The sequence below is a fragment of the Astatotilapia calliptera genome, chromosome 9, assembly GCF_900246225.1.
Source record: "Astatotilapia calliptera chromosome 9, fAstCal1.2, whole genome shotgun sequence".
In the NCBI taxonomy this organism is placed as follows: domain Eukaryota; kingdom Metazoa; phylum Chordata; class Actinopteri; order Cichliformes; family Cichlidae; genus Astatotilapia; species Astatotilapia calliptera.
Window position 1 is genome coordinate 1,251,697 of NC_039310.1, and position 12,970 is coordinate 1,264,666.

Below are 12,970 nucleotides of genomic sequence, written 5' to 3' on the forward strand. Positions count from 1 at the left end.
TTCAGCCGAGCCGTCCTGCAACATGAGTCACCCTGCACCCCTGCAGCTCCATCAGGGCTGTTAATATGTTGTTGGTGCAACAGTGTTTACCTTTAAGGAGCTCAGCAGAAGAGGCTGACAGAAGGTTGACTGCTCTTTTTGGGGAACAAGGCATTAAAGTGGACAAGCCAATTAATAAATGGAACTTTTTATTCTATTTTATTGCCAACTCACAACAACATTTGACCCGAGGTGCTTTATATTGTAAGGTAAAGACCCTACAATAATACAAAAGGCCAACAATCATATGAGCCCCTATGAACAAGCACTTGGTGACAGTGGGAAGGAAAAACTCCCTTTTAACAGGAAGAACCCTCCAGCAGTCCCAGGCTCAGGGAGGGGCGGGGCCATTAGCCATGAAAGGTTAGTGTCACAGCTTCGTCCTGACATAATATCAGTTCCATATACAGACAAACGAATTCTTATAACTGCATGTTTGCAGCTCCTGCGGTGGATAAAAACCAATATCTGCATAGTTATTATAAAAACCACTCGTGTGTTTGTCTGAATTCAACACATTTTCATATAACACACACGGCTACAGTAACACACTCCTGTTCATTCAAACGAGAGGCACAGCTAAATGTTTCAGCGTGTTTAACCCTCTTGGCTTTTTCCTGCATTTCCAGCTCACAAACTTTACATGCATTTACATTTTCACCGTCTCTGTGAGCCTGTGCACGCAAACAGACCAGATGGCAAAGATTCATGACCACGGGGGAAACAGACGGTTGTTAGAAACTCCGCTGATCCTAACTTTAGTTAGAAAAAGCCGAAGAAGTAAGAAATCTGTTGTCCTGATCGATGTGGATGAGGTTTAATGAAATCACTTCAAAACATAAGAAGGACTCATTGTGATGACGTCAATCGTGCAGCTCTGTGTAACTGAGCAGGCTGCTGCCGCTGACCGCTTCCTGTTAGCTAAAACTTACCTTGGGTTTAAGCTCACGTGTCGTGCTGGTGGAGGATGATGTGAGGCGGCTGGCAGAAGTGGTGGAGGGTCGCTTAGACCCTGCAGCTGTTGTGGAAGGTGCTTTAGCTGTGGTTGTTTTTTTGTCTGTAGTGTGGGGGGTGGAGGTGGCGACAGAGGATACGGGACGCTTAGTCAGGCCTGGAGCAGGACCAGCAGCACCTGCAGTGCTCGGGCGCATTTTGGCAGCTGCGCTTGGTTTGGTTGCCCCGGCAGCAGGCTGCGATGCAGGACCGACACGCAGGAGATGGATGGATGATGGATGGAGGGTAAAACCAAGGAAACCAAGGAAAATGGATAAAATTAACAAAAATGGGTGGTAACAGGAGCAGGGTCAAGCAGCACAAGCAGCAATTACATCACAAAGTCACAAAAAGTGAGAACAAAAAACAGAAAACAAAAACAACTAACACTTAGCATTTACTCTGTCGCTTCAAGGCAGTAAACAAACACAACCAGGACAGACGCTTAGGCAGCATGCACGCTCGGTTTTTAAAATGCGCTCATGCCATCCTGTCCGCTCCCACGCTGCACGTCTCAGATGCTTTCAGCCATCATGTCCGTATTCAGCCTGATATTTATTAGCAGTTTGGATGATTTATGATGTAAGATGCAAACTGCCGTGAAATCGTACACTGCTATCATTTCGACTTGTTACCGCATTACTGTAGCGTGCCAACATTTGGGTATTACATTTGAAATTCCACCCTGAGTGGGGCGTTACCCTCGCTGTGATACTAAAACAGTGTTTTATCAGAATGATCCTAAGCATACGTCAAAGCAACATTTCACTCTTACACCTTCCACTGATCCCTACCTTGGTCTTCCTGTCTGCCAGCTCTTTGCTTGGTGTTGAAATGCTTCCATTGGCTGAGGGTTTGGTAGGTTTCTTCGCCTTGTCTCCGTCTGCCTTTGCAGCCTTGTCCTTCTTCTCGTCTTTCTTCTCAACCGTCTTTTTGTCTTCCTGGGTTTTGTCCGGCTTCTCTTCCTTCTGTGTTGTTTTTTCCACCGGCTTCTCAGACGGCTTCACCGCCTCACCGTCTTTCTCCGTCTTCTTGGCCTCGCCTGCGTCAGCCTTTTCTGTCTTGGCGTCTTCCAGCTCCGCTGTCGCCTTTGTCTCCGTGTCGGCCTCTGTCTGGTCACAGCTGGTCTCGAGCTTGACGGATGTCGGCTGTTGCTCTGGGGTCTTTTCCACTTTGTTGATGTGCTGCTCTTTGCCGTCCTTCATTTCTGTGATCTCGGGCTTCTCTGTGGTCTTGTTCTCTGCTTTGTCCTCCACTTTGGACACTTTGGACTTGTCATTTTGTGCGATTTTGCCCACATTCTGTGCTTTCTCGACGTCAGCCTCCAGCTTTTCTGTAGCCTCCACTTTTTCTTCTTTCTCTGTCTTCTCTGCTTTATTTATCTCTGATTTGTCTGACAATTCTTCTGCTTTCACTTCATCCTCTTTCTCGGGCTTTTGTTGCACAGGCGGCACTTTCTCTGTTTCCATCTCTTTTTCAGGCTCCCTTTGTTTTTCATCCACCTTTTCTATCAGATTTTCTGCCTCCTTTTGATTTCTATCCACCTTCTCTTCCCGTTTCCCTGCCTCCTTCATTTTGTCTTTTTCTCCCTCTTCCTCCACCTTAACCGGACTCTCACTGCTCGTGAACTCAACCTTTACACTCTTCTGCTCGACTTTATCCACAGGGTCAAACAGGTCCACCTTCTTCACACTCTCCTCCTTCTTCTCCTCCTTCTTCTCCACCTTCTTCTCCACCTTCTTCTCCTCCTTCTTCTCCTCCTTCTTCTCTGTCATTTCTGATTTTACTGAAAAGAAAAATGACAAAAATGTTTTTTTAAATAAAATGAGAGTCAATAATAGCAGAGTTCATTCAGACAGTTACGCAGTCCCACAAGAACAAGCTCCGGCTCAGGACAGAAACCAGGAATTCACCACAGACTTCAGGCTCATGTAAATCTGTCCACAGCGCATAAAGAAAACCAACAAACATCTCTGCTGTTGGTTCAAAGCTGCAGCTTCTCACTGAATCCTCCGGCCACACCAACACAGAGATCACAGTAAATACTGTAGAACAAAAGAAATCTGTTTTTAACTTTCGTGCTGGTTTACTTTTACTGGACAAACTGGACGAAAGCACAAAAATATGTGATTTGATTCCACGACACAAGCTCTGAGGGAAGTGAGCCTCTTACACAAGTTAAAATAAAAACTGAACTCCAGCTTTTAAGTTCACTGGTGAGGAAGTTACTGTGCTTATGAACAAAACATGAAAAGAGAAGCAAACATGCATCTGAAAACCGACTTCACTGAGCAGTAAAAACAAACTCATTCACGGGTTTAGATTTTTGAAGCACTCTGTAGTTGGTTTTTCAGTCTCTCTGTATTTCTCCGTCTTGAGCTTCCCTGTCTGTTTATGTGTGTTTCACGGGTTATAGTAACTTCCTGTTTTATTTTGACAGTAACCTTTAATTGTGCATTCTGTTTCACTTCCTGTCTTTGCTCTTTTCCTGCCCTTGTGATTGTCTCGTCTGTTACTCTGCTCTGTGCTCTATCATTGTGTCAGCTTATCCAACCTGTCCTGCGTTTCCCTCCTATCAGCTTCCAGTGGATTCACCTTTAAAGGGAATTTTCATTGGGAAGTGACTTTTTCAAAAAGCTAATATATGTAGAATTTCCAGTTTTACACCTTCCCACCTGTTGTGCCAGTCCTTCACAGTCCACCACCAGCAAATGAACATTTTGAAAAGGTTCATAAACGGAAGCTGTTTGGTTTTTGTTTTAAAGACAGATCTCTTTGGTTTGGTTAAAAAACTAAATCTTAGGTCTGTTTGTTTGATATGTTATTTTTGTTTAAGCGTTCGACAGACAAAATTAACCCCAGCCAAACTTTAAAGGCAACAGGAAAACTTATGAACTGAAAACTTTCAAACTGAACTTGTGAACGTGGAGCAGACTGCAGATCTGGAGATGTTGCTTTCCCTCACGCTCACTCGCTACAATGAAACATGTGCATCATTTGTCCTCCAGTGATGATGACCCAACAGTGGGGTGAACCGAGTCCCATCAGAGCCGCTCACTCTGTGTCCCAGCTAAGGAGCTGGATCCCTTCATGTCCACATTTATGAAATGAACATGACATAACTGATTCAGTCCTGCCCTCCAACCTCCTGTGGAGGACAGAAGCGATGCTGTGCAGACGTCACGATCCATTAAAGAATATTGCATATTATATCAGTGCCCTGTACTCACAAAATGACTGTTTAATTATTATTTTATATGCTCACAATCAGTGTTGACACCAGAAAGGAATGAAGCTTGATATAAAATGTGTTTTCTCATGTAAATGCATTAATCCTTTAACAGGCCACAGTCATCCATGAGCAGCATAAAGAGCAGCCGTCATGCTGAAGCCATTGTGACTGAATTTCAGCCACAGATGGTTGTCAGATGGAGCGCGCTTGTGTTTTATAGGCAATTCATGAAGAAATGTCACATCATTTAGGCTAATGGGGAGATAATGAGTCATCTTGATTATTCAGGAGCCATAAGTAGCTCATTTGTCAGCATGTAGAGACCTGAGTGTGGTGGGACTAGGCCTGATCTGTGTCTATCTCTGACAGGACAGGAGCTGGCACAGAGTAAGGTCACCAGTGGGATTTTATGGGACAGCCAAGTGGCAGACGGTTGGCCTACAGAGACGATGGGCTTACAGGGGGAGGAGCTTGTTTCAGACAGGATGAAACGAGGCTGCACTGACACCCAGGAAAGGAAACATAAGGAATATATTAAACTGGGGCTACGTCCACACGTACACGGGTATTTTTGAAAACGGAGATTTTCCGTTTTAAAAAATAATCCCGTCCACACGTAAAGGCAGAAATGAAGGAAAACGCTGCTATGAACATGCCAAAGCAGCAGGTGGCGCTAGATTCCTAACCGTGCAGAAATGTTGGCCAATCAGAAGTCTAGAAGCCTCGGTGGGAAAAAGTAAACAAAGCTGGGGCATAGAAGCAGAACCGAGTCGTATGTGTGGAGGGACAGTAACTGTGTGTATATGTAAGCATTTAAACACTGCAGAGAGTAGAATTAACAGTATTGTAGAAATTCATTTCACCGAAACAATAACGTGGCGCACAGTGTGACGTCAAAAAAGGCGCACATCTTTGACGCTGCGTTTTCTGCGTTTTCTCCGTTTTCCTCGTCCACACGTAAACGCAAAAACGGAGTTTTCAAAAATCTCCACCCTGGCCGGAGTTTTTAAAAATCTCCGTTTTCAGTGACCAAAAACTGCGTTTACGTGTGGACGAAAGGTGCGAACACATAGAAAAATCTGCGTTTTCAAAAATACCCGGGTACGTGTGGACATAGCCTGGGAATCATGCAAAGCTAGGCGATGTAATCTAGTGGAGTCCAAGAAAGAGTTTTGGTGCCGGAAAAGCAAAATAGTCTCCTCAAAAAAAGGGAAAACCCCAAAATATGGACTTAAATTAAGGACACATAGTGCACTCAACAAACACAGGCTGTTCAGCTTTGGGGTGAACAGACTGACAGGGAAAGTTCACACGACACGCAACTACTCAGGCCTGGGACTGCACACAGCAGAGCCAGTGAACATAAAGAGGTGATTATACACAACTGAAAGCTGAGCTATGATAACAAGAGAAGAACAAACCAAAGTCTATTTTCTATACAGCAAACAACGAGCAACTCAGGAGATCAACCCGAGCCCCTAATTAGAGCAGAAATGTGATCCGTCTCACAGCTGTGGTGAAAATGGCTTCATTTAATCAGCCAGCAGGAGGTGACTCCCAGCCCACACTCCCACAGCCCACTGTGTGAGACTCTCCCACAGGAGGCCTCAGTCGATTTCATTTATTTCTGCTGATTGTGCCATAGTTAGTCACTATTTCACTGTTGTCGCCACAGCAGACAGAACACTGCTGGATACAAATATGACTGTAGGCACAGACAGAGGTGCTGACAGGGCACAGGAAAGCATGGTTGTAGGATTTCAGTCTACTTCAGTACCCGAAGTGTTCTCGTTCTTTTCTCTGCTCGCGCAGACTGTTGTCGTGATTTAGCTCGATAAAACTGAACTGACCTGAAAAATGAGGAAAAACAAACCAAAACAAAAAAAACAACGGTAACGGGGCGGCCATTTTGGCTCCTTTAACTGCTGTTCTTGTTTCGGTTTCACCGATGCGTGCTGTATGGTAGGACGCTGCATTGTGTATCAGGCCCTGCTCCTGCAGTAGAACAGTGAGTTTTTCCTACGTTGCACGGCCCCGACTTGCAACAACCTGCTTTATTAGCAGGTTGTTGCAAGTGTATGAACCACGGCTCAGGACAACAGAACAATGAGCATCTGGGTGCAGTGAGCCAATTTATCTGAAGGTTTCATTAACATAATGATAACACTTACAGCTCATTAAGAGCCGTTAAGCTTAGACTCTCCTGAAAGGAACTGACTCGACTCAAACCTTTTTCCTCTGGCCTTATTAATATGATAAAATATGCCCACTCCAGTCTCTTAAAACGAGTCAGTGTCTGAATTTCAAAGAGAAGAGTAAAAACAGAAACGTCTGACACGTGGAAAGCAATAACTGGGATTTCTCTGCATTTTTATGCACAAATTGCCTTACTGGGAAAATTTCCACCGGGCTCTTTGGACTTTGGATACTGACCTAACATGCACGGTTCATGAAGGTTCATGAAGGTTCATGAAGGTTTCTTACCTTCAGATGTTAAAGATAAGACGCTTTCGATTTTACACTCTGTAATCAATCTTTAGCCAATGAATCGCTCAAGATGAAATTGTGTTAATAACCGAGGCTTCAGCCATTAATAAACGATTCAGGATTAATGTGTAAAGCCGTCCTTTTGCTCCTCAAGTGGATTATGTAAATCAGCTCTTTCAGATGCCACCTCATTAAAACTCCCCGCTCCACCTCACTACTCAGCACAAGCTCAGTGGCTGAGAGATCGTCAACAATGGTTTTAGTGTTGTGTTCGGCCTTTTGGTAGAAAACACGCTGTGGAGTTGTAGCAGCACAGAAAACAGACTTTGTGATTTACTGTCCTCTGTGTTACTCTGCAACATTTGGGCCTCACAAGAGTCCAGGCTAACACCACTTAATCAATGAACACTGTGTGCACTTGGCTTTAACTCCTTTACAGGCTTGCGGCATAACCGCTGCGTGTTACATTAGCGTAGGTTAACTGTTGGCATAAATGAGGTTGCTCTCACATCCTGTCACTTGCAGTCAAGGACCTGTTTGAAATCATTTCTTATGGCATACAAAAGTTTGCTTGTATATGCAAATATGACACGGAAGAGGAACAACTGCAGTTCCTCTAACCACCACCTGTGAAAGTGGAGTCAATGCTAATGCTAATAAAGAATTTAGCACTCCATCCTCTGGTCTAAATATCGTTACTACTGCCTCATTTAACAATAAATAAATAAATAAATGCTGGTGGCCACCTGTGCTACCCCCAGCCTCCTGGCCCATATGGAAAAGAAACAGAAAAAGCTTGTGAAAGACTTGCATCAGCTTTAGCTTGCTTCATATAGTGAATCATAGAAGGCTTATCCAAAACATACAAGTTTCATTTATATCATTTTTCTAGGGATCTTATATCTGTTTTCACTCTTGTGTGCTTTTCATATAAGTTTCACGCAAGACAGATACAAACTTTATAAGATTTATATATATATATTTTCCATATTGGGGTATTAATTTGAAAATCTTAGATTACTTCCTTCTTCAGTTATTGCATCGAGGTCTGGGTCACTGACATTAAAAGCAGGGGTAAAATAACCAAACTAAACAAAAAGCACATGGTAGCAACAACACTACGGTCACGACGGTATTACTAAATGTGAAAACGGGTTTCTTTGTTGTTGTTTCTTTTTTATCCTGGTAAAAGAAAAAAATTATACTAAATGTGGATACAATGTTTGTGTTTTGACTGAGTTGCGACAGCTTTCTCCAGATTGGATGCCCCTTACAAAAGAACATTTGAACAGGAAGTAGGAGGGGCTTCTGTACTCTCACTGACATCATTCAGAGCTTTTAGCTCACTGCCAGCTGACATCATTATGTAACAACCACCCCAACCGGTGGCAGCAGATGGCCCCGCCCCTCCCTGAGCCTGGTTCTGCTGGAGGTTTCTTCCTGTTAAAAGGGAGTTTTTCCTTCCCACTGTCGCCAAAGTGCTTGTTGGGTTTTTCTCTGTATGTATTATTGTAGGGTCTACCTCACAATATAAAGCACCTTGAGGCGTTGCTGTGATTTGGTGCTGTATAAATAAAATTGAATTGTAATGTTCAATGCAACCGTATATATAAATGTGGCCATGTTTGCGCCTCCAGCACTTAGCACCACTAATTGGTTCAAGTTAAAATCGTAGTTATGTATTTTGAACTGCATGATTGATTTTCCGAACTGAGATGCTGTAAGACTGAGCTCAGTTTCTTTGGACACTAAGCTTCTGAGGTTGTCCAAAAGCAGCAACAATAACAACTACTAATAAAAATGACATAATAAAAGCTGCACTATCTGATCTCTGGGGGAGGGGTGTGAGTCTGTGTTATCAAAGACGTGCTTTTCCTGTAAATGCTTTCAGCGCCATGCTTTTAACATGATCGGGTCGAGTTGCACTGGAGACTCCATGGAACCATTTGCTCGATGCTTGGGGCCATATTTCTGCCACAAGCGGATCAAAAAACAAATCTTTCTTCTTTTTAAATTCCTTCCCATCTTCATATTCTATACATCTTCCCCATACTCACATCCCAGACCTTACTGTCTAAATCCTTCACTTCCTGCTCTTCGTCAGGGCTGTACTCACTCGTTTGTATCACTGTCACCATGCATTTTGCCTTGTTGCCTGTTCCCTTTCCCAACCCCCTTTCATCTTTTTCTGTATGAAATCTGCTCATCGTCACCCCGATGACCCCTCCAGAGAGATGGAGCTATGACCAAGCTGCAGCTCAATGCAGATTTGTGGTTAATACAATAGAGATTCATGCACTTCCCTGAAATACAGTATCACAAAAAACAAAAAGAATCTTTGAAAGTAAAGCGATTTTTCTAAGTTTAGATATCTCCATGACCTTGGTAAACCAAAACAAACAGATGCATACAACACACAACCTGTAGCTAAATGACTCTGGACTTCAGGGGGTGCAGAGAAATAAACATTACTGGCCTACATTGGCCTGGCTGGAAGCCTCTGCCACTCTCTGGGCCAGCAGCAGCAGAGAGCAGAAGAAGCCACAGAGAGAAAAAGCAGACAAAGCAAAGGAGAGACTTGTTAAACGCCCCACCCTGATGGTCCAAGTTTCAAAGTTTGTGACCCCGTTTTGGTGACGGTCATCTTTGGATATGACGGTGACCCGTTTTCAGCCATCTTGGCTGTGCCGGCCCTCACCGGGAATCTAATGAGCATTCAAAGTAACAGGAACAGAGGAGAAAGCGCTAGAACGAGATGGAGAGCGTGATGGAAGCACAGAGAACGAGAGGAAATGAGTCTGGACAAAGACAGAACAACCATCAGTTTTAACAAGCTGTGCTATATCCCGACCCCGAATCCCAGTGTCAGCCGGAGGGAACGATGCTACACAACCTCTCCCTGCAAGCTCATTGTGCTGCATTAGCACGAGCACATCCACTTACACGTACAGGTAGCCAGACGGGGGAAATTCAAAGCTCCATACCTGTTGTTTCAAGCACGGACACACTCATTTGTTTTCTTCACTCACTCCACGCACAACAATTGTAGCTAAAATACACACTGTGTGCTAGACCAACACAACCAGACAGATGCTACCATCGTGGAATTTTAATGAGCCCATGTGGGGTGCGAGGGGTAGCTGCTCCCACTGCTGTCGACTTTTCTCAGCTTTTCGTTCTCTTTTGTTGCTCCCCATCTCTTTCCCGTCTGGCACTCTCCCTATTCGTCTGGCTCGGCAGCTTCCCCCGGAGCCATTCACGAGCTCAGATCCTTCTACTACAGTAACATTCAAGGAAGCCATGCTGTCTGATTCACGGCAGTCTGACAGAAGACAACTTAATCAAGATGTCAACCTGCTAATTTTCTTGCTTGTTTTCTACTCTCCATTTCAGCTGCTGCATTCTCCAGCCATGCATACTTTACCTCTTTGAAAATGACAACAATGAACAGATAGCCATAAAAACCTACATAGCTATATATTAGACGTTTACATCCATGACACTGTATTAACATAGCACCAGTTTAACAGAACTAAGTTTCCTCATTTGACAGATCTGCCACTGGTCTTTTAAAACTGGTATTAAAAGACAAGACTGGTGTCCACCTACCATCCACTGTCATGAAGGGGTTAGTGCTGGAGTTCAGGCAGAGGCTGCTATAGACACCAGTGTCAAGGTCATCATCGTCATCAATGTCCTGTGCCTTTGTTGATATGTTTCCAACTCTAAAGGTTAAATCTGCACCAGTGTTCAGTTCAGCATCCTCTTTACTCCCATCAAACTCTACAGTCTTGTTAGAATTAGCAGCTTTCTCATCACTGTGTGAGCTTAGAGCTTCAGCAGATCCAGCGTTCAAGCTGCTGAACCCCTTGGGACTGAGAGGCACTGGAAGCACAATGCCCCCTGCCTCTTTCTCCATCCCAAAACCCTCCACTGGGGCTTCTAATGGAGAGAGTGGGAAGCCAGCGCTGCCATCCCTCAAAGGAGGAAATGGGGAGAGGCAGAGGCGGGGTTCGGGTGGGGATTGCCGTAGGTCGATATGTGTGGCACCAGCTGCTGAGAGCGTGGGGGGAGGGGGCTGATCTTCGGCAACAGTTAGCGAGCGTTTCATGGAGTGCGGTGAGCGACGAAGACCGCTTAAAGGTGACGCCACCTGGTCCAGCCCTGCCTCGTCGCCACAGGGGTATTTATCAGGGAGCTGTAGACTGGTGGGTACCGACAGGTGGGAACATTCAGACATTGCTCGCCTCATGGCCTTCCTCTGCTGCTCAGCTCGCCCAATAAAACAGGGCGCCAACTCCTCCTCCTCCTCTTCTTCCATCTCCTCCTCACTGTTGTCCACTGAGGAGCCCTTTGACAGCTGTTGAGCTCCCGAGGCTACACCGGCTCCAGCCACATTCTCATCCGCCCTCTCCAAGTGGTTGTCACTGACTACTCCTATGACGCAGTAGTTGGGGGCCACCTGGGGCATGGCAACTTTTGTGCTTGATTCGGCAAAACATGAGCTGTTCCAGTGTTCGGATGGAGAGTCTCCATCTACTGGAGAAGCCTCTGTCAATGAGGCTCCCACTGAGTGGGGAGGCACTGCACTAGTAGGCGATGGCAGCTCCATACACCTGGCTGGAGATCCAGGAACTGGTGGTAGAGGGACCCTGCCACCAGATCCCATGGCAGAGGGCATTCTTCCTGGGGAGGCTGGGGAGGGGGATGGCGAGGAGGAAAGAGGGCTGTCCGGGCTGTCCCCTGCACTGCCCAGGGAAGCATTGCCCATCGAAGTGCTTCCCGACATGCCCCCAACTCTGACCGGCACCTTCAGCTCTGCGTCCATGCCACCTCTGTCTGGACGCTCAAAGAAGCAAAGCTTGTCTTCATCTGTGAGTCCGTCTGAAGCCATAGGTCTGTCGCCTACCACCAAGCCCCTCGGGGTACCCGTGTCCTTGGCTGTGGGGTGCTGCCAATCCCAGCTCTGAGCTGGCACGCTGGGCGACAGGGACGGCACCTTGCACAGCTCACTGTACTCTGAGAAAGGAGAGCCAGGCTGCTGATCAGAGAGAGAAGACATGCTGTCTCTCTATTCTCTCCCCTTTCTTTGTTTCCAAGCCTGCAGCTGTCTCAGGTGTCTAAGAGGTAATCTCTACCACTCCGCCTGTCTCGCTCTCTTTCCTTTGTTGTCTTGTGCTGTTGCCGTTTTGCGCTCTGCAACTCCAGGTGTGTGTCTGTGTGTCTCCACACTGAAGTCAAACACACACTGAGGCTGAACTGGATGTGCCGCTCTCTCCCCTGCTCCCTCTCTCTCTCTCTGGTTCTCTCACTCATTATTGGAGCTGTCATGTGACCCAGTTGTGGAAGTCAATTGGCTATAGCCAGCTCCCGGAACCCGCCCACTGTGGTGGAGTGAGTAAGCCCCCTCCCATCTACTTTTCTTTTTCACTCTTTTCCCCCTCTAGACCCCTCTCTGTTATTCTGTCTCTTGGCAAAAAGTACAACGTGTACACACACACACACACACACACACACACACACACACACACACACACACACACACACACACACACACACACACACACACACACACACACACACACACACACACACACACACACGTTCTTCTTAGTGAGGACCCTCATTGACATAATGGTTTCCCTAGCCCCTTACCATAGCCCTTAAAAATGAATGTCTAACCCTAACCTAATTGTAACCCTGACACTAAAACCACATTTTGAGCCATCAAACTAGTGAGGACCGTGTTGTGTCCTCACACGTGACTGCTGGTTCTCACAAGTATAGTAGAAGGCAGGTTTCGGTCCTCACAAAGATAGCTAGACAGGAACACACACACACTTCTCTAGAGCACTGCTATTAATGAGTGTCCATCTGTATGACCTGTTCAAATCCCCTCACGTCTCTCAGCAGACAGCATCCATGTAAAGTTTGGGGTCTATTTTCAGTCCCTGCGGCTGAGCTGTGAAACCCTCCTGGTAACAAACAAGCACACGGTTCTTGAAGAGTTGCAGGGGGATAAAATTAGAAAGTTGTAAGATAGTGACAACAGAAGAGCTAAAGGAACAAAAACGTGTGAGAATGTGTGCGGGAAGCTATCCAAGCATGTGTGTGCGTGAAATAAGCGCAAGCATATCGCAACTCTGAGCTCAGTGTGAAAGAAGAGGAGATGGGAAATGAGTCAGGATGGAGAGGCGAGCCTGTGGTACAGAGGCCTTC

At 45.8% G+C, this 12,970-nt stretch overlaps 1 protein-coding gene across 1 annotated transcript in view; it reads right to left on the reverse strand.

Annotated features, from left to right (window-relative positions):
* Window positions 1-12,266, reverse strand: part of LOC113029844 (microtubule-associated protein 4) — a 28,133-nt gene extending 15,867 nt beyond the window's left edge. The window contains exons 1-3 of the mRNA XM_026180875.1: window positions 10,361-12,266; window positions 1,827-2,818; window positions 972-1,229 (exon numbers count right to left, since the gene is read on the reverse strand). Coding sequence (XP_026036660.1) covers window positions 972-1,229; window positions 1,827-2,818; window positions 10,361-11,813 — 2,703 coding nt within the window. The 5' untranslated portion in view covers window positions 11,814-12,266. The remainder of the gene's footprint in view (window positions 1-971; window positions 1,230-1,826; window positions 2,819-10,360) is intronic.
* Window positions 12,267-12,970: the final 704 nt, after the last annotated feature.